At 40.3% G+C, this 22,052-nt stretch overlaps 2 protein-coding genes across 2 annotated transcripts; both read right to left on the reverse strand.

The window, feature by feature from the left end:
* Positions 1-998: 998 nt before the first annotated feature.
* LOC110185744 (uncharacterized) lies at positions 999-1,778 on the reverse strand. The gene is made up of 4 exons (XM_020954743.2): positions 1,567-1,778; positions 1,393-1,511; positions 1,257-1,338; positions 999-1,197 (listed from the first exon to the last, which is right to left on the reverse strand). The coding sequence occupies exons 1-4, from the start codon at positions 1,655-1,657 to the stop codon at positions 1,103-1,105; spliced, it is 387 nt and encodes a 128-aa protein (XP_020810402.1). The 5' UTR covers positions 1,658-1,778; the 3' UTR covers positions 999-1,102.
* Positions 1,779-19,185: 17,407 nt separating this feature from the next.
* On the reverse strand, positions 19,186-21,433 carry LOC110186249 (uncharacterized). Its single transcript, XM_020955331.2, has 3 exons — positions 21,358-21,433; positions 19,456-19,616; positions 19,186-19,248 (listed from the first exon to the last, which is right to left on the reverse strand). Exons 1-3 carry the CDS (start codon positions 21,431-21,433, stop codon positions 19,186-19,188), a joined length of 300 nt encoding a protein of 99 aa, XP_020810990.2.
* Between the last annotated feature and the right edge of the window lie 619 nt (positions 21,434-22,052).

Raw genomic sequence — 22,052 nt, forward strand, 5'->3', positions numbered from 1 at the left:
CAAAAGTGGCAAGCGGCTTGTGTGACTCTACCCGGTGTCTGTCTGTTAAATTATTTTTTAATGTGTCTATTAAAAAATACAACAGCTGCATCAACAACTGACAGCAGAAGCAGCAGCAACAGCAACAGCAACAACCGTGGCAGCAATTGGTTTCGATATATAAAGGTATGCACAGGTAGAAACAATGAAACAATGACTTTATGGGTTCTTATTTAAGATATAAATAATAACTAACCTTGCGGATATTCAACCCAGACAGCTCAGTTTATCCTAAACCGTATGCCTTTTCTTTAAAATCAAAAACTCCGTATTTTTTAAAGACCCTACCTAGCTGATCCTTTTTTCGTCCTGTGTAAAACTATAGTACATGAAGTGGCTTCGGTTCAAGTTGGGGATTTGGCGCCGGCATTAACATGGAACCAATATAAATGGCATGCCAAATTGTAGTGGATGAACAAATTTGCCGCTTCATATGCGGAGCGGCAATAAAAACTTGTAGCGCCAAAGCCAAATGCGATTTGGTGGGGCATTTGTTTTAAATTACCCTGGCGTGTAAGTGATGAACTGGTGTGTCTGTGTACTGTGTTGGTCCGGCCGCTGTAACACCAGCAAATTGAGCAGTCGGCCCAAAATAACAACACAACAACACTGAGCCCACTTTGGCCCACCAAAAAGCCCAAAAAAATAAAAGAAGAGAACACAAAAAGTGGAGCATTGAACTCGCCCTCGCCAGGGGATTTTCCGAAAAAAAAGGGCCAGCACCATGATGAGCCATAAAACTATTGCAGCTATTTGGAGTAGATTGCAGGGGCTAGAGATACAAAGATACTTATATCGAACCACAGGACGAAGTAAACATTTCCGTAAGCAGACAGAAGACAATTGCAATTCAGGCCAGAACACCACAAAAGCCAACTGATCCAGTGCCCAACATAATGGTCTTTCTGTCCTCCGATTTTATGAACTGCGGAAATGTGGCCAAAAATGTAAGGAACAAGTTTCAGGAATTTTGGTAATATATATTTTCTTGTACAAAATTATACATTGTCTGATGTGTTACATTAATCACAAAACATTAATATTAATATTATATGAAATATATTTATGCATATCGTTTAGGTACTCGATAACGATCATCTGGAGCCATATCCACTTGATAATAGTTAAAAACCACAAACGAAAATATAAAGTATAGCACTAAAAGATAAAACAATACAAAATTAAATTAAATTAAACCATAAACTAAACTAACTCACCTAGAGGAATAATCAACCAGTGTATGAAGAACATACCCAGGCCACAAAAAACAATAGATACACACACAAGGCTCCGCATGCCCTAAAAATAATAAATAATATTTATAAATACAATTCTATAAGATTAAAATACAACCTTTATAAGTCCAATAAGTAGGAGGATACCAGATATTATTAAATAAACTCCACACAGGCATCCGAAAATCAGAACTACATTGGGTAGATCATTCTCATTTACAAACTTAAGAACAAGAGCTAATTCAGAAATATTAAATATATTATAAAAATATAAAAATATTATTAAACTTACGTATTAAACCAGCGCCGCATCCTATATTAAGAAGTGCCCAGAAAACACAGGCCCTGAATTTGGTGCACAGATTCGATAAACACTTGCACATTATAATAGAATGATTTATATTTCACAATATATTCAAATACTTTGACAACTAAGTGAAGGCATATACATTTAATGGAATGTAAAATGGTTGAAAGTAAACCCCATAAAAGTGGCAACAACTGAGACTGAGACTGAGACTGTGACTATGATACCATTCAACAGCACTTTGACTGAGTGTGGACAATGGTAAAAGTAAGCAAATAATGTCAATCAATTACTGCATTAAACTTTCCCCATTTAGTTTGCCCGTTGAAGCGTGGAAAGTGAACACAGAAAACCCTTCTGCTTTCCATCGAAATTCAGCTCCAATCCCCCACCGTCCCCCTTGCCACCATCATGACCACCGTCCATGTTAACTAATCAAATAACTGTAGCGACACGAAAATACCCAAATGTGGCCATGTCAATGGTTTTGGCCGGCGGCGCTGACAGTGTCCAAATCCAATGCAAACAAAAGTGCAAATGAGTTCGAGAGAGCGACGCTAAAATGTTTGCCCAAGCCAAAATGTTAATGGTAATGACAGCTCCGAGAATCCGTTAACGAACTACGGGCACGTTCCATTGTCCCACTCCTGCTCCCAGTTCCGATCCCGTTTCTGATTCCCGATCCCCGGAAACAGCTAAGCCCCAGTATGTGTTCTCTCTGCATTACAATTTCCATCAGGAATGGAGCAGCAGCTCAGCAGCACCCACCCACAGCACCACTGTCATTAAAAATTGCCACGTGAAATGTTTCCAAAGGCCATCGAGACGAGTATGGTAGCTGACATCCGAATCCTTTGGCTAATGGCCAGTCGTCCACCTAACTAAATTAAAATATTTACGGGCAGATCTCTGCATGTATCCCAATTATACGCGACCCAAAATATGATAGTTAGATGGCCGGGGCACAGACCAAAAACCCAAAACCAAAAACCCAAACCGAAACCGCACCAAGAAGACAACCCGGCTAAATCCCATAATTAAGCTTGTATGCATGTCCTCGTCCTCATCGTCCTCGTCCTCATCGTCGTCCTTTTTGCGTGCATGTGATGTATTAATTTAGAGAAAACCTGGGTGCTGCCCGGCTTCCCTTGCTCAGCCCAACGACAAAAACAACTACCGCATGGTCGACAATGGGAACCGGCAACCGGCAACGGCCACAATTACACCTACAGGATGGAGTCAGTCGGGACAGGACAATGGCAGGACATGGGGTATGGGTTGGGAAGAGATTTTTCGGGGGGAGGGGGGCTCTGGGAGCAGCAACAGCAGCAAAACTATTTCACAGCTAAAAATGCTGTTATGCGTTTATATTAACACGGATGTGCCCGCACACACGGACGCCCCGCCATGGCGGGAGTCCTGGCGCCAGGACACGTAGAAAAGGTAGCCAGCATACATTAGCAGGCACGTAGGATGCAAACTAACTGTACCATTGGAGCAGAAATAGTATCAGCGATACGAATCATATGCGGCAGCGCCAAAAACCCAGACCAAGCGCAGACCAGGACCAGTCCCATGTAACCCACACCCACTCCTAGTTCCACTTCCACTTCCACAACCCATATGGCCACCCGATCCGAAGGAGCATCCTTCCATGCAATGCGACATGGTCGCATACAGGCATGTGGAGCAGCAATCGCGGAGGTAGGCCAAGCAGAAGCTGAAGTCCTTGAAAGGATCAAAAACTTAAATTTGCAAAATGTATGTACATAATATTAAATATTTGAATTAATGTATTTGAATGGAGCTGGTGTTTTTTACTGATATTCCTTATCTGTAAAGGCAGCAATAACATGAATAATGTGTTATAAAAAGTTTAGTAATTAGGTTTTATTTGCCTTTTTTCGCTGCCAAATATAATTAATATTAATTCCGTTATTAATAAAGTGGTCCCTCTTATAACTGATACCTAAAACAAAAAAAGAAGCCGAACTTTGTATACCCTTTCTCTTATCATTGCTTTAGGAAATGAAATCCATTATAACTTAGCCAATAATGCATTAATTTTAGTTCGGAAATCACTCCTATGTATGTTATTATTAAGTTAACAAATCTGCATACCCAATTTAAGATTTAAAAAAATATAATTTTTTGTCAAATTTTGACAATTTTAATGTTGTAATCCCTTATAAAATTAGGAAAATTTAGAAAAAATTCCGAAAATTTGTTTTTTCGACCGGACATAGCTAGATCGATTCGGCTTTTGATGCTGATCAAGAAAATATAAGATTCATAGGGTCGGAAATGAATCCTTCACTGCGTTCCAAGCATCTGACTAAAATGATAATATCCTTAAAGGGTATAGGGATTTTTTTGGTACACAATTATATTTACGTAAAATAAATACTATCAAGCTAATCAATTGCTTATTTTAAAATAGATTACTACTGATTAAATCAGTGTAAAATTGAACACCAATTTAAAACAAATAAAATTAATTGTAAAGGCTTCCATAAACAGAAGCACAAAAAAATATTAAATAATACATTGCTTTAATACATAGCAAAATAAAATTATAATTGGACTAAGTAAACAAATAATACCCCAATCTCTGATTCTAATAATAATAATAATAATCTCTGATTTAAAATAATTTTACTTAGAGAATAACCCATATACAGTAAGTAAATTAAAATATTATTTGTGTAATTAAATATATTTAATTTTCAAGTTCTTATAACAGCACTTTAGAAACAGATAAATTGACTATAATTTTTCAAGAAAAAGGATACACTATCTATTCCCCAAGGACCCACAAATAGACCCTCGCAATGTGCAAGTTTCGTCACACGCTAAACAGTTGGCAAGTATTAGGAGTGGGTGGAATGCCTCATGGATCGGGGATCGGGCCAGGAATACCATGGGAGCCTGGATGGGAGAAGTATCCTTTGTGCCAGCATGCAGCGCTGGCAAAAGTTAGTTACGAGTGCGAACAATGATATTACGTAAAATATTTTGAAACTGCTGCTCTCAGTTTCGCTGTTTTCTGTGGGTGGGTGTCTGTGTGTGGGTGTGGGGCAAGGATACAGGGATGAGTGTGTGGGTGCCTGATGGGCGTGGCTGTGGGGGAGGAGGGAGGAGAGAGGAGTTCCTGCGGCCACGTGGCATGTGACAGCAAAACGCTGCTCTGACTCCGGCTCCACCTTTGCCGTAATTGTGTCGCACATGACCCTTCTGTTGGCGGATGGCACCGGTACCGGGACCGGCACCGTCACCCTTTTTGGTAACCGAACTGGAGCACACGGGAGCTGAGTGCAATAACCACAATTTCAGATTGAGATGGAGCCATCCTCTAGCCCCCCTTCCCCCCATCCGTAACCCAGCTCCAGCGTAAGCTCATTACGCCCTGGCTTTGTTTTGGACTAATTAAATTTGAATGACTATTTTCACTTAAAAACTTTTTACCCCACTCGTTTGGCTTTCCCCCTCTCTCTTCCTGCCTGCTAACGGCTGCCTTGTTTTTGTTTCGTGTTTTGTGTGTTTGGCGTCGGCGTTGGCGCCAGGTTTTGTTTAAATGTTGCGCTGGGGTTGGCCCGAAACTCTTGAGTGAGCCATAAACAATGTGGCTGGCAGCCTGGCTAAAAACCAGGAGCAGCCGCAGCTCCCGGCCATGCCGCGCACCCCCAGAAATGCCAAAGTGTCGTCCGGATGTCGCACAAAATATTAGAAATGATACTTAACCACAGAATTGCAGAGCTTTCGCTTTTGAATCGAGTGGGTGTGTTGTGTGGTGTGTCTATGTCTGGGGGAGTTAATTGTTGGCCGGGCTAAAGTGCCAAGCGTTTTGGCCACCTCTTTTTTCGGGGTCGCCTCTAGCCGAAAATTCCAAAATGCCAAAACTGTGAAATTAGCAGAAGCGGCAAATGGCAGCCGGAAACGTGCCGCAAGCCGGATATAAGCAACGCTGGCTCCAACAATATCCCCAAATAACTCCCTTTTTCAATTCCAAAACAAAATCGCTCGGTTGGCCGACCTCAAATACATTTCATGAATCATGATTTTATTAGCCGGCCAATAGATGAATTCGCGTATTTTAAATATAATGCCATCGAAATTAACGCCAGCAATCACATTTGCTTTCTGCCTTTTCATTTGTGGCCATAAATAGCCCGCGGATAAAGGATATTAATGGATTTTGTTTCGGGCCAGCCAACCGTAATTTCTATATATGTACGTATAAATGTGTATAAATGAGACCGAAATTAAAAATAAAAGAAATTTTATAATAAGGAATAAATCCGCCGACAAACGATAAATATAAATATAAATAAATAAAATCTGCAAACGTGCGTAACCGGAATCTCGGAAAACCAGGACTCACCGATGACTCCGGTCTTCGACAAGGGCGTGGCGGAAAATCAATAACTACAACTAGGCTCTGGCCAGCGAAAATGACAACAACTACAACTATAAAAGCCAACTTGATTGTGGTGCACAAAGATTTAATTGTGTTCAATTGAAATGAAATCAAATGTAATTTGCCTGAAATTGTGGCTATTGTTAGTGGGGATTGATACCGTATTCTATAACTAAAATTGTACAAAATGGGGGCTAATATTATTTAATTATTAAAAAATAAAAAGGGTTTATATTTCCACTCTTTTTTTTATAAAAGAATAAGGCTTAGCTTATCATAAATTAAATTTTTAAATTATTCATTGCCCATATTAATAGCATTGATTGATCGGGAACCCTAGAAATGTGCCAGGATATTCAAGAATAACCAAAAATAGACCAAAAATAACCGGCGTAGGCTCTCCACACGTGCCGGAGATATCCTGTAGCAATTTTCCCCGATTGCAATCATTTTGGATGAGTACTTTTATCTTTCAGCGATGCTATCCCAATCGATTCAAATGAATTTGTGGTTTTCAGGCTCCGGCATTAAGTTGAACCATCAGCTGCTGAACCATTTTAATATCCGTCATTCTTTTCCCTTTAAAAATCGAACACGTTGGCCCGTTCTGTATGTCCTTGTTGTCCTTGTTGTTGCTGCGGCGGCATGTGTCGGCCGTTTTTTTGTTTTTTTTTGTTTTCTTGTTGGTATTTTGGGTGGGCTTTTGCGGCAAATGCTGGCGGCAACATCCAACTCGTTACCAAAAAGCTAAACCGTGCAAAATCAAATAAAAAGCTATGGTAATTGGCTGTCGGTTGTTAAATTTTACAATCATTTTCCAGCTTTACGTTGCGTTGCGTTGCGTTGCCCGTTTTGTGGTTGAACTAGGGAAAGTTTGTTTTTGACAAACTAAAGAGCAAATGTGTGTGCGGCGTGTGTGTTTTTGGGGTGTGTGTGTGTGTGTGGTGTGTGTGTGTGTAAATACATAATGCGGCACGTAAATGCGCATTAACAGCTATTGCAGACCCTCACACCAGATAGACAGAAGGACAGGCCGGCAGGACGATGCCAATATCAATATCCGTGGGCCTGATTAAAATGAAATATGAACATTAACCGCATTTGTTTAAATATACATCGAAACCGCATACACTGCGTGCAAATACTCACACTCGCACAACCTGCACACCCTACACACACACCGTGAAAGAGACACGAAACTAAAAGCGGGTCTAAAGGCTTAACTAGGGGACTGCGGCTATTTGGTTGCGTTGAGATAATAGACAAACACACAAAACTGCGGACAAGAACATTTAATAATGAAATTGAATTTACAATTATTTTTGTTTTGTTTGCACGCACACACACACATAGACGTGTTCAAACAATGGCTTCCTCTGTTACGTCTAGGGCCAGAATGTGGGCGGAATAAATATTTGATTTTGCATTTAAAGCTGCATATACATACATCAAAGCACCTACTACTACCCCGCCAGCGTCAGTTTATGGTTAAAATTTAATTAAAATCCCTTTGTTTGCCCCGGCTGCGGTGACCAATTACATAATAATTAATGCTAGATTAATGCTGCCAACTCCTGGCCAAGAACAATGCAATCAATCTTCATCGCTGCCCCACTGCCACCTCCGCCGAAAATAAAGTAATCCAATGCTCAATTAACGCAGACAGTAAAATCTTAAGTAATTGCAATAAAACAGACTACCCTCGAGTACATATTTTATAAAGTCCCTGCTCCGTTTTTCGGAGGCTCGCGAATCCGGCGACCTGCGATCCTGCACCAGAAAAAATGCCATAAAATCAACGCCAAGGCAGGATGACGACGACGATGAAGACGAGGTAAGTCAGCCAGGACTCAAGTCCTTCGAGGGAAGTAAAGGCTGGCCAAAATGAAGAGCTTTCACATGTCTGGCACATAAAATTGGAGCGTTGTTAAACGCACCGTTGGGAAAACTCGAAAAGCGAAAAGCGGAAGCAGCGACCCCCCCTTGAGGAACCGGAAGAAGATGGTGGCACAAATGTCGCGGCCCAAGTTGCTGGTGTCAGTGTCTAAAAACGGCAGCAGCAACAGCAGCAGCAACATTGGGGGGTATCAAAAATTGCTTATGTTTTCATAAAATGAAGCGCAAACAATTTTTTGACTGAAAAGCATAATAAAAACCAAAAAAAAAAAACAGAAAAAACTCCACAAAAACAAGGGGGTGGCTGCTGCTAAGCAAAATTTCTCACCCCCCGCCAATCTCTCAGAGGCTGTAATCTGATTTTATTATAATTTTGATTTTGCTTTCTTTTCATAAATTTTATAACAAACCCCGCGTATGCGAAAAAACAAAAACAACAACATGCCAGGGAATGAACAGCAAAAAAAAAAAAACGAAATAAGAATCAACAAGGAGAATTGAGCCCAAATAAAAACAAAGCATGCGCGTGCTCCCCAACAACCACGAGCAATAATCATAATAGCAACAACACTGCGGTCGCCAACTGAGGTTAACTAAGGTTAGGTGGGTGTTGGGGTCCTTTTTGGGGTTCCTTGGGGGGGGGGAGGGGGAGGTGTGGGGTCTGCTCCTTCAGCGGGCTGTGGGCGTGAGGTGTGAGTGGGCGGCATTGTCTGCCCGATTCCTGTTTTCCTACATTTTTGGCGGCTGCCAAGCAGGCGTAAAATAATAAACGCGAAATAAAGTGGAAGCCCACAAAACAGGAACTCACACAGATACTCCACACATACAAGCACACATGTGGTAAGCCTACACGCAGAGAAATTTTAGTAAAAACTAACCGGAAGTTAAAAATTTCGAAATGGTTGGTCAAAAGAAACTTGCAAAAGAAATAACTATAATTATACAAGTTCCAGAATTTGAATTACGTTTTTGAAAGCATTTTTCCTGATTTCTTAGCAAAATTGGTAGGAGTTTTTCCTATCTAATGATTTGGAACTTGTATTTAAACAAAATAAAAAATTAAACAAACCTTAAAACCCCTTTAAAAATATCTTAAATTAACCTCTAATGACCTGCTTTTTTCGCCAGTGTTAATATGTATGCGGCTTACTAAGCCAGGGCTATATATGGAGCCAAGATGGCGACGATGAGGTCCTTTGGCAACTGGCAAATAACTGAAACTGGCAAGAGTGTCTCTGGTCTGCTCAACGAAGCGTTTACATTGATTTTCGCTTTCAGTCAATTTTAAAGACAACTTCAAGCCGCATAACCAGCCCCAGTGCCATCAGTGATGGCGGTGAGAAGCTGCCTCAGCAGCCCATTTCCCTTCTGCTACATTTTTAATGAGATTAAAATAGGCTCACACAGGACCAACAACACGGAAACAACAAGCAACTTTCACACACACACACTGGGACGCTGAGGTGTGCGTACTTTATGGCAATTTGGGGACTTGTACAAGATTTTTGTATGTTGTTGTTTCATTTTTTTTCGCCCTCGCTCGACTCTTGTTTTAAAGAGTTGGCTAAAAGGTTTAAGAGATTTTGTGCTTTCGGTCATGCGGTTTGATGGGCGGCAGCAGCGGCATCGGCAACCGGCGACCTTATCCGCCTTGAAGCAGGCTCCATGTCCTCCCGGCCACTCATTAATCTACAACGCATTAATTTCTCCGCCGCAAAATCCAATCTAAATTACATAAATCAACAAGCCGTAACGAAGGCTGCTGTACCCATCAACCCACCGCCCAACGCCCACTGCCCAACGTCGTCCCCGTGTCCTTTCTCCAGGATGTAGCTCTCACCCCCACCCGGTAATTGGGTCACTTGTATGCGAAAAAGCAGCGAACTGTTGCATGCAAAGTACATGCGACATCAAGGAGGCCCACAGGGGCTTAGCCCGGAGGGGGGAAACGTTTGGTCTCTGGGAGGCAGGTTGCAGGTTGCAGGGCAGGCAAATGCGATGCAATCTAACAGCTACTTTGTCAAGCGGCAGCTGCAACAGAAATTTGCAGCAAGAGGAACAGCAACATCAGCAACAGTAGCAGCAGTAGCAGCAGCGGCAGCAGCAACATTGGATTGCAACTACATTTCGATTGGGAGCTTCGATTGCTGCTGGCATCCATTCCGCCATTCCGAACCATTCCCCCCGCCAGATTTGTGTGGCCTAATTAATTAATTGAAATTCATGAATTGCACATGCGACTGGCGCTTGAAGAATGGCAGACGGCGCAGCACTCAGCCGGGCGTTTAATTCGAGCTGACAACGATCCCAGTGCCGCCAATGATACACTGATAAAAAAGAACCACAACTCTATAAATTTCAGTTTACTTATGGATTTATGGGTTATTAAATTAAGTGATTAAATGTTGCCTCATAAGGTGGAAAAGAATACTCATGAAAAATGTATGTTTTTGTAAAGTTAAAAACTGTTATGGATACTTTGTAATATAATGATTTTATTGATGCAGTTTGTATTTTATTTGAAGTTGTAAGGCTTAAATATTAATATAAGTCTATAGATATTTAATTTTCATACCTTATCTACCTATAGTTATTTATTTTAAATGATTCCTTAAGGAAAAATTAGTATTTATTCACAAATTTCAGTATGAAATAATGCTTTCCAAGAAACAAGGATTTAAATAAGTATTTTCTGATTTCAAAGCCTTATTTTTAAACAATACCTCCAAAATATACCATTCTAAATTATTGGAAACATGTAAATGTTCTTGACCTTAAAATACACTTTTATTGGCTTGAAATATTTCTTAATTCAATGCTTCAAAGACCCAACTTTCTCGACTTCTAAATACCTTTTAATTTTTTAATTTCTTTCACTGTATGCATATTAATTGCAATCAAAGCTCAATGGGCAGCAGTCCCTCCACGCCCCTACCCCTTTTCCCCCCTTAAACGTTTAAAACTAAAGAGAATCGATGCTGGGGGAAATGGGTGAAAATGAGGAAAAAATGCCGCCGCGAAAGCCGCTTAGGCACTCGGGCGTGTTTTAATTTATTAATGGGAATTTATCGAGCTGCGTTTGTACCGCTGCTGCTGCTCCGTTCCAAGGCGGCCGTTTGACCTACTGCCGCTCACCTGGCTCACTCGACCCCCAATCCCAATTCCAATCCCAAAACCCAGTTCCCCTGCCCCCTCGAGCTTCATCTGCGGCTTATCTGAGCGTCGCGTAATTTTGATTATTAAGTGGCACTTAATTTAGTGGGCGTGTGCACCGGGGGCACAGCTGACTATAATGCCGCTGCTGCTTTTGCGTTTTCCCAAGCCATAGCGATCCGGTCCGATCGATCCGAAATATCGAAATTGAAACTGTCAATGTGTGACGGGGCTGGCCTTAAACCAATCGAACAGGTTAGTGGTTTGGATCTGGATCTGGTTTGGGTTCATCCGAGCCACTTGGGAAATGCCGGTAGCCTGCGGGCCATTGATTAAGAAATTCATGATGTATTTGCGGCAGATAAGGCCAGCGAAAAGGTTTCCACTTTCGAACCGATTCCGAAGCAAGAAAAAGTGAGTCCATCAAATATTTACATATTCCACAAGCCAGCAACAAGCAGCAAGTGAAACAATTTCGGTTGAATCGTGGGCAGGATCGAGACATAAATCACTGAGGCAAAAGAATGCCGAAATTGATATTCCAGAGCAGTCATGTTTCGATTGTTAAATATTAATTTTATTTATTTAATCCAACACGAATTCTCGACAGCGAATTACTCAGCACGAACCGAGTTTCCGAATTAAAAACTGCTTAAATGGGTTTTATCAAATTAAATTCGGTGTTTTAAAAGCAGAAAAATAAATGGGATATTATTTAAAATAAAAGTGTATTATAATTGAACACATATAGGTTTTATTTTAAGAGTTTTATTCGTAGCCAATTTCCAAATAATATGAAAAACATTAAACTTGTTCTTTATAATAACTTATATCAATTAGTTTTTCCCTTATGATAAAGTAACCTCTAGTTTTTGAGATACGAGCTTTTCCTCAGGCTTCTTTTAAAGAACTTATTCATATAAAATAATATAATAATGTTAAAAAAAAGTTGTTTATTGCGCTTATTATATGTTCAGTGAAGTAAATCATAAAAAATAATAACTTAAAAATTTTATCAATCAAATGTGATTAATTTATTAATTGTTTGTTTATTAGATTATATGAACATTTTTCATCAAATCAAATTTTAAAATACTTATAACTAAGCCAAAATTTATTTAATTTTAATTCGGAAAGCGGGCCTGTGCTAGTTTTTATAAGGTTAATAAATCTGCATACTTAATTCAAAATGTAAAAAATTAAAAATTATATTGACATTTTTAACGATGTAACCCCTTAAAAAATTTTGAACATTTTGAAAAAATTAAATTTTTTTCAAACACAGCTAGAGCGACTCGGCTGATGATGATGTTCAAGAATATATATGATTTATAGGGTCGGAAATGACTCCGTCCCAGCTTTTTAGGCTTCTAACTCAAATTATAAAACCCTTACAAAGCTATAAAATTCCACCTTAACTTGTTTTTAAAAATTCCTTCTCTAGCCATCATATTTGTTTTGTAAATAACTCTTATTTCTGACCAAGTTGACATAGTCGTGGCAGGAATGCAATTAAGTTTCCGTTTAGGCTATGGCAATACATTTCAGGCATTATTCTCGATTTTTGAGGCAGCAACTTTATGACATCAACCCAATTTGCCGGCAAAGCTTACATAAGCCCACTAAATGGGTTAGAGGATGGTCCTGCTGCCACATCCACCGAATGTTGGCCTAGTCAGCGGCAAGTGTTTTAAAAACATTATGGATCGAAGTAGAAGGAAATCTTTAGCAGCAACTTTAAAGGAAAACTCCGAAGCTTGTGCCACATTTTCGAACTCTGACCGCTCTCTTTGCCCGCTAACAGAGGCGAATATCGTAAATTTTCGTCTGCTATTTTAAGAGAATGCCAAGTTTAAGAGCAAGCCAGAGTAATTCGAGTTCGAAAAGTATCTAAGAGATTGCATAGTCCGTCCACATATACGTATATGCTCTGGTGTATATGTGTCGGCATTTGCGAAAATCGCGAATATAGGCCAATGGTTGGGCAACGACGAGGAAAACAAGGAAAACGAGGTAAACGAGGGAAACTCCGACGACGACAAATACACGAGCGACACAAGAGCGCGGCATAGTATGCCACACAAATGCTGAATAGTTGCGGAAGGTTATGAATTTCCGTGAGAAATTACTACAAGTAATATGTGAGTGTTATATGGGCATGCAGAGGAGGGGTTTGGAATGTGGACTTTTCGGGGGGAATTGGCATATACAACTGCATATGTGAGGGTGAGTGTGAGTGTGCTTGTGTGTGTGTTGGCAGGACTCGCTCGTGGGTGCCCACGTAAGGAGCGGAGTGGAGTGGAGTGGAGCGTGTGTGTGTGCTCATGTGTGCAGGCCGATAACAATGTTGCACTTGCTAATGCATTAATTTTAATGCACTTTCGGTGCGGCTCGAAACTAGTAGCTTGTGCTTTGGCCAACTTAATTACTTGAATGCACCGCAAAACCCATAGCCCTCAAAGCCGGGGTTATCCATCTGGCTTCCGATGTCTGACGTCCTCGGCTTAGACGTCCTTAGCCGTTACCCTTGTAATGCCCATGCACCGAACTCGTCATTATCGCTCGCCACGCTACGCCTTTTGTCTCAGAGACTGAGGCCAAGCAGGGGGGTTGACAGAGAGAGAAAGAGAGAGAATGCCACGGGCATCGGATAAAGAATCCTTTGCTCCTTTTGCCGCCTGACACTTTTGTGACATTGTGCAAATGAATAATTGTGCTTTCCTTTGCTTTGCCGGCGAGGCGAGGCGACCACAACAACTGCACATCCGTTCCACATCGCTCGCTCAATGTCTCCCGTCGCCCGGTGCCCGTTGCCCGTTGCCCGTTTCCCTATCATCATCGCAGTTATCCTTATAGTCATCATCGTCCTCGTACTGGTCATCATCGGGTTCATTGTCGTCCCAGTTGTCGACGGCCACGTTGCTCATTCGTAGCCGCCTTCGTCATCATCCTGTTCATCATCACCACGTCCAGCCGGGGCCAGAATGTCCTGTTCCATCCTAGTCCAGCCTGCTTGGCCATTGCCCATTGCCCATCGTCCTCCGACCGCAACAAAACAAGCAGCTAAACAGTCGCTTAGCCCGGCACAGCCTGACTACTGACCCCTTTTCAATGGACATCCGTTGGATTTAGCCCTGTCTCCAGGATGGCACTTGAAGAAAATTTACTTAAGAAATCGAAGAGGTTGTCATTGATAGATACATAGATATATTAAAGATTTTGTTTCGTTTGCTAATTTTGTATTTAATATATAAAAACAATCTTGATTGGAATCCGAGTTTTAAGGTCTTAGGAATATATGATATATCTTTCCTAAGGCAAATATACATGTTTAAGTTTAGGAGTTCTTTCTGTTTTTAGTGAAGCCCCAAAGTATTTATCTATTGTTATTTATAGATATTTACTCTAAAGTAACACACCAAATTTTCTCAGAGTGCACTATCGCCACTTGGCCAACGTTAGAACGTCCGAGTCGCCGCTGTTTGCCATTCATTTTGTTTCTGTTTGCGCTTTGATTGACGGAGAGCTGTGAGCTGAGAGCTGGAGCTCCGCTTTTGCAGCATGTCCTTGCGCTTGTCCTTTCGGAAAACCAATGCCATTGCGCTGGCCCCAGCATTATTAATGATTTTTCCAAAGTTTTCGCTACATTTTATGCTACATCTCCCCGCTACTAGTGCCACTCTGGCCAATGTTGCCGATGTTGTTCCTGCTGTTGTTGGTGGCGTATTGTTGATTGTTCTTTTATCTCATCTCCGTCAATTCGTTGCGTTATATTGCTGTGTTCCATTTGACTTTGGGTTTTGAATTTCCGCCAGCTCCCACGGGTTCATTTCCCGGCAGCATTTTCCTCGCCTCGCCTCGCCTCACATTGCCTCTCCTCACCGATTTGCAGCTTCTGTTTCGGTGTTTGGCCAACGTATTACGCTTATTTGCCCGGTTTCGGTTTCGTTTTTCGGTTTTATTTTCCCCCCGGACAGCAGAGCCATGCCATGCCGCTCTTTGCATCCTTTTGCCGCTGCAACTTCCGCATCCGGTTTTTTGTTCACTTCCCTTTCTGTCCGGTCTGGTCCAGCCATTTCCTCGTAGATAAATACTTGTCAATCAGTTATTAATTGCTTTTCAAATTTATTGAATTTGCGGTTGCTTGCAATTTGGCTTTGCTTTGGCTTTTCTTTTCCATCGGAGTTTTTTTGCTGCTCTTCGTGATTGGCAGAAAATGTTGGGCAAACGCTTTTTGTTCTCGTTTCTAATAGCATTTTCTGCATGTCAACCCAAGGTTCATTAAGCTGCATTTTTTAAGCAATTTGCAGTCAAGCCGAATCGATTCCATTTTGGCATTCTACGCATTTACCATTCAACAAATTAGCAACGAAACTTGGCCAAAAAGAGTGGCCCTAATGGAAATGGAATGGCTTGCAAGCCAATTCAAGTATCTAAATGCACAAGAGGCAAGGAATATTGGTGCAATAATTGTAGAGTCTCTGGGCAGGCAGGAATAATTGATCATTCCAACCGGAAATCAAAAAGGGACAATGAAATCCCTTGAAATTAGAAATGATGTCAAAATGTACTAACTTTCACCAAAGGAAAAGTTTTGTGATAGTCTTTGCCATCTGTTAAGTACCGTAACATGTGCAAATATTGCCATTTTTAGACGAAGATGAAGAGCAACGTTTGAACTTGAATTCCAACCATTAGATGGCAGTTTTTGTTTTTTATTTCAACCGCTCTCATTTGGCGTGCAAATATGTAAAGCAATTTGCCACTCTGCCAGCCATTTGTTTGCCCGCCTTTCATTTCGCAGGCTTGTGCAATTCGCTTTTGCCATTTTGATGGCGCTCGTTAATTGCATTTTCCTTGGCCAGGTGATAGACAAGCCGCGAAGTGAAGTGACTGCAACTCCGACAACACATCCATGTATCCAGGTGATGTGATGTGATGCCAGGCGATGCAATGCGATGCGATGCGGTGCGATGAGTGCCGGGGTCTCAGCACAGAGCACTGAGCACGGAGGACATGGGGAAATGGTTACATGTGGACTGAGTACTGAGTACTGAGCACAAGGACAAGACATTCGGATGTGTCAGTTCCGACAGTTGCAACAAAGCGATATTTAACCAAGGTGACAGCATGGCAAGGAGGGGAGGGGGCTGCCTGGGTGGCTGAAAAGAAGGGGGAGGGGGGTTAAACCGGAACAGTGCGCGTGAAAGGTATACGGCCGCAGAACAACAAACACCGAAGCAACAACGACAAAATGCAATTAGCAAATAGATGTGGCCAGGAGCTGCCAACAGAGAGGAAACCATTGCAGGCTTTTTATCCATTTTACAGACAGATTGGTTCACTCTTAAATGGATTCTATAAAGGGAAATAGTTGAGTTTTCCAAAAGATACAACATTTTGAAATAGATTCTCGTTGGCATATAATAAATTTTGAAATACATTTTCGTTTTCATAAAAAAAACTATATAGCAAATAGTTATTGGATATTGTTCCTAGAATTCCCTAATTATTCGTTGAAATCTATTAAAATCCTATAAAAAACCGTATGTACTGTAGTAATATTTTCTATTTATTTATTTTAAAATTACTCTAATTGATTTTTCTAAACGCATTTAAGGCATATTCTTTACTTGTGTCTTTTATTTGATTTCCCAAACATCTTCTCGGCTGCACTGGTTGCCGCAATGCCTGTGCTCTTGTCTTTTTCCATTACTTTCTCTATCTCTGTCTTTTGAATTTCATTAAATGCATTGCAATGTTTATTAAATGGCACACAAAATAGTTTTTAAAAACAAGCCTCAACTCTTTATAGCCCAGCAGCAGCAGGAGAGGCAGCAACAACAATATGCTCCACATTTTATGCTGTGGAGTAGTCCACAGAAGCAGCAGCAGCAGCAACAGCAGCAGCAACTGCAACACTAACGACAGCAGCAACATCGGCATCACATATGCAGGCAATGGACTCTGCGCCTCACTAACTTCAATTGCCAACGGAAGGCACATGGAAAGCCACAACTTTCCCATAGTCACCCCCATATAGAAACCCATATAGTCCATGGTTTGTCTTACTTTTGTTTCGCCTTTTATAGCAACTAAAACGCCGGCAACATATGCAGATGGCCTCATTGCCGCCGTTTGCTGTTGCAGCTATAGTTGCTGTTGCTGCTGCTGCTGCTGCTGCTGGTGCTGTAGCTGATGCTGTTCGCGCATCTGGCAACATCTTGTTGAGCTGTCAAAATATGCTTGTTAACAACATTTGTTGCACCGCAGCAACAACACAAGCAACGAGCAACGGACAACGTCGGCAAACAGATAGCCAAGCCCGAAGACCAAAGCCGGCACAAGAGTGCAGCTGCATTAGCCGGGCAGCTTTAGAAGCTGCTTCCCATTTAATTTCTGACAGCTAGAAAATTTTTTAGTTTAAAAGCGACAAAAATAATCAGGAAAATTGCCGTTTTTCTGACTTTATCTCTGGGGGTAAACTTTCCATAAATAGCCAATGGGGGCGACGGGTGATGTTGGGTGATGAACGATGAACGATGATACTATGTATTGTATGTATGTGAGAGCAGACGCCTTGGGCGTGCGTATCACGTCCGCTCACAAGGTGTCTGCTTTTCAACGCCCCAGCTAAAGTTCCAGACCCACTTCCATATAGACCCACTCCAGTACAAGCCAAAATCCAGTTTCAGTCTCCAAAGCAGCAGTGTTGCCCAAGTGGTTCTCTTTACACTTAATGGTATGGAAAATATTCAAGAAGTATATCATTAAACGTATATTTAACCACTTGTTTGCATTGCAAATATTTCCTTAATTAAAGTTATATATTATTTTGAAACCTTTTATTCCTTATTATATTATTTCTATACCTTCTACCTGTTCTCTTTACCATTTCCAGCATCACTGACTTGCAGCTCTTTGACCGGGCAACCACTAACCGGACCGGGAGTCTGGCTCATTTACACTGAAATTATTCCGCATAAATCATCTTAATGTTGCGTGATTTTTAGACGGCCTTTTAGCGTCGCCCGAATGTCACTTAAAATCTGGCACATTAAAGCACACAAAACGGGTGGAAAGGCAGGGAAAAAGGAGACTGGCGCTGCCTCAACACCAGATACGAGCATAAATCAAAATTAAATAACAGGGAATGAACTCACAGGGCTGCTCTGCCTTTGTGTAATGGAAACCCTTGTCGGAAAACAGAGGCGAAATGTTTGCGCAAAATTTAAACATTGAGCAAACAAAAGGTTCCTGCCGTCTGCCGAAACATAAAATTCAACTCTCTTCTCAGGTAAATACATAAATATATATATATATATATATTTTAAATGAATAAGGTAAGAAAAGTGCAGGCGAAATGAAGAGTATTTCGGTGTCTACAAGAAGCCCTTTGATAACATAGCAATGTTTGATGTTTGAACCCCTTGAAAGGGAATATTGGCTGCCACAAAAAATATTTATATACAAATAAGGTAAGTTAAATAAATAAAGAATGACCTGGGCAGAGTGTATTGAGCACTTATAAAAACATTTTTGAGAGCAGAGCTTTGCTTTGGACTCAAACCCTTTCTTTGAGATAAATACAGAAAATAACATAAATACTTTTCTTATATTTACCTAACATATTTTGTAAAGAAACGAAATCTTTCATTAACATTTAAAAACTGCTCAAGCTCAAACTTGAAATTCAAGCTCACAAAAGTTTAATGAATAGCCCTGAAGCTAAATTAAAATTAAAATGCTCAAGCTTATTAAAAATGTTTTCACTCCGAATGAGTAAATATTCTGCATTGATTTTTACAAGGCCAGTGAAGGCTGTCCCAAAGGAATTCATCTGGAATTCCCAGGGAAATCTGGAGCGTTAATCAAAACACACACTCGCTGGGAGCCGCCAAAGATTAGAGCTAAAACTTTTTATTTTTATTATGTTCCAGCAGCTGTTGTTGCCCGACGAGAAGGTGGCGCACTTAATACATAATACATGCGAGTAATTCGTGTACACATTATAATTACAGGCGATGCGATGTGGCCCGGCCATAACATTTTGGTTATGGCCCAAACAAAGCTACCAACTGATTCCACAGATCAAAGCCCACACACACACAGCACACATGACGTACTTTGAAGTTGATTTACTTCAACTTTGAGTTGGCGTTCGCAGGAATCACATCTTTGAGTTCGCAGCACAAATAATACTTTGTTGATGGCAACGTGAATGGTGATGTTGATGTTGATGTTGATGTTGTTCGTTGTTCGTTGCCAGGGGGAGAAATACGCAGTCGCATTCACCGCATTCCAAATTCCGCGTTAAAAAAGAGAGAGAGAAAAAATTTCATTAGAATCAGGGCCATTCGAAGGTTATTGTTCCAGCCAGACACTTTTATTGGCCAGGCCCAACTTACACCCTGGTTCTTGGGCCTGCAACGGGCTCTTTGCAGGAATCGCATTATCGCCGGCGGCATGTGCTCCTTGTACATCGCATAGTGCCGCAGGACGAGCCGGCAGGCGCTGAAGTGCACGCATCGGCCGTCTGTCTTCTCCGGCGTCTGGCAGCTGGTTTCCACTTCAGACAGCACATGGAGAAAATATTATCAAAATGAAAAATTGGGAAATTATTTTGAAGGTGGAAAATCTAAGATTAGGGAACCAAATTGCATGTTTAGTGACTTGGAAGATGTCTAACTATTAACTTTAGACTAAACAGTGCTAACACAAACTTATAATGTTATCAGTAAGACATTAGTTTTAATATAGCTCAATAACTGGAATTGTAAAGTAGATTTATTCAGAAATAACCACTTTAATTCTGGTATAAGTAATATTATCATTTTCGAATGGAGAAGAGACTGGAAAAAACTAGAATTTGTTTCATTCTCTCTTCTCTTTAAATGCCTATTCAATATTTAAATTAAAAAAAAATATTTCAGAAACAATTATTGAGAAACCTCATAGATAAATTGTTTTTCAGTTTAAGTAAGTTAAAGATCTTGATTACAATTTCTATAATATATTTAAACACAAGAAAGGAAGTTAACTTTTAGGTAACCAAAGCTCGAATTCCACTACAAATCGAAATCCTAAATAGATCATAATTTAGCCAAAAGTGCATTAATTTTAATTCGGAAAGCTTTCCTGTGTTAGTTTTTATTAGCTTAAACTCCATATAAAATTTAAGGAAATTAAAATTTTTGTCAATTTTTTTTTGGCAATTTTAACGTTGTAACCCCTTAAAAAATTATGAAAAAATTAAACAAAAAATTGTTTCTTCTGGCATAGCTAGATATATTCTCCTGTCGATACTGATCAAGAATATATATGATTTATAGGGTCGGAAATGACTCCTTCACTGGGTTTTATGCTTCTGACTGAAAGTATAATTCCCTGCAAGGAAAATTACACTTATGCGTATACGTAATTTTTCTGATTATGAATGCCAGAAATTAAATGTAAATGAGAAAGGAAGCTAATTTTTTCACACCAAAGCTTATACACCCTTGCAGTTTGTTAAAGAATTAAAGGATTAAATCGAAAATCGATCATAACTAAGCTTAAAATATTCACATTCTTTTAATGAATATTTTCAATATTTTATATGACAATTTTACCGACAAAAGTTTTGTTTAAAAATGGTATAAATATTTCAAAAATACATTAATTTTCAATTCGGTTAGCTGTAGTATGTTAGTTTTTATTAGATCAATGAATCTGCATACTCTTTAAACAAATTTAAGAAATTTGAAATTTTCGTTAAATTTTTGTCAATTTTAATGATGTAACCCCTTAGAAAATTTTGAAAAATTTTCAAAATTTTTTTTCTCTCTGGCATAGCTAGATAGATTCTCCTGTTGATGCTGATCAAGAATATATATGATTTATAGGGTCGGAAATGACTCCTTCACTGATTTTTAAGCTGCTGACTAATATAATATGGCCCTGCAAGGGTATTAGTATCAAATTAGATTGTATAAATAGTCAAAGATTATAACCAGAAAAAAAATCAAGTATTAATTTGGTATTTTACACTATTTCAGAGACTTTTAAGAAGAAATAAATATCACCTTCAATTAAAATAATTAAATAATACGTTGTGTTTATTTCTAACAAAATAATGATTATGATATTTCTGTGAACCCTCTTGCTATTCTATTATTTTCCTTTCATTAATTCTAGTTCTAGTGAAAAGCCGAAGCTTAGTGATAATTACTACAACAAGGACTTTGTTATGTTTTTCCCTGTGTGTGGATATATACATATATGTACATATATACATAATCAATGGGCGTGCCAGCGATATCGGGGCTTACTTGTGTGGCCGAATGTCGACAGCAGGAGCATCAGGATGACGAAACCGAATGGAATCAATCGGGATGTGCGCCGCATTGTGAATTTACAATTTTCGGAAACAGTTGTTACGCCACAGACTTTTCCCGGGAAAGCGGTTCGAAATGAGAAGGAAAGCGAGAGAAACGAACGAGTTTTTTTTTGAGCAGCAGGGAAGATGATGCACGGCTATGTATATATTAAAGTCGCGTTAAAGTCTTAAGAGATTTAAGCGCTGAAAACTCACTCCGAGATGGAGTGTGGAGGATGGCAGACTGAGTCTTGGAGTCGTGGAGCCGGGAACGGGAGACCGAGGCACCAGATTGTTGCTCAAGTAAACAGCTTGGGCTTGGGCAACTTTTGATAAGCGAGCGGAATAAATGGGTGGGTGGGGGAGGGAGAGGGGACTGCGCCACTCTTATCGACGGCGTGCAAAACAAGAGGCCAAAAAAATATGTACATACATAATATGTAAACAAAAGCGGGGCATCCGCAGCGCAGCATCCATAAACACATGTTCGGAGGCGGCGCGTACCAGTTTGAACTTATACTTATGCCGCGTGCCTTCGCCGGATGGGGGACGTGGGGTTAAATGTTAACGTTAACGTTAGCGTTAGGCAGCAAATGCAAATGGAAATTTATTATACATATTCGTGTAGATATATTGCAAAGTTGGATA

Source organism: Drosophila serrata, unplaced genomic scaffold, assembly GCF_035046125.1.
Source record: "Drosophila serrata isolate PLE 108 unplaced genomic scaffold, ASM3504612v1 contig_382, whole genome shotgun sequence".
NCBI lineage: Eukaryota > Metazoa > Arthropoda > Insecta > Diptera > Drosophilidae > Drosophila > Drosophila serrata.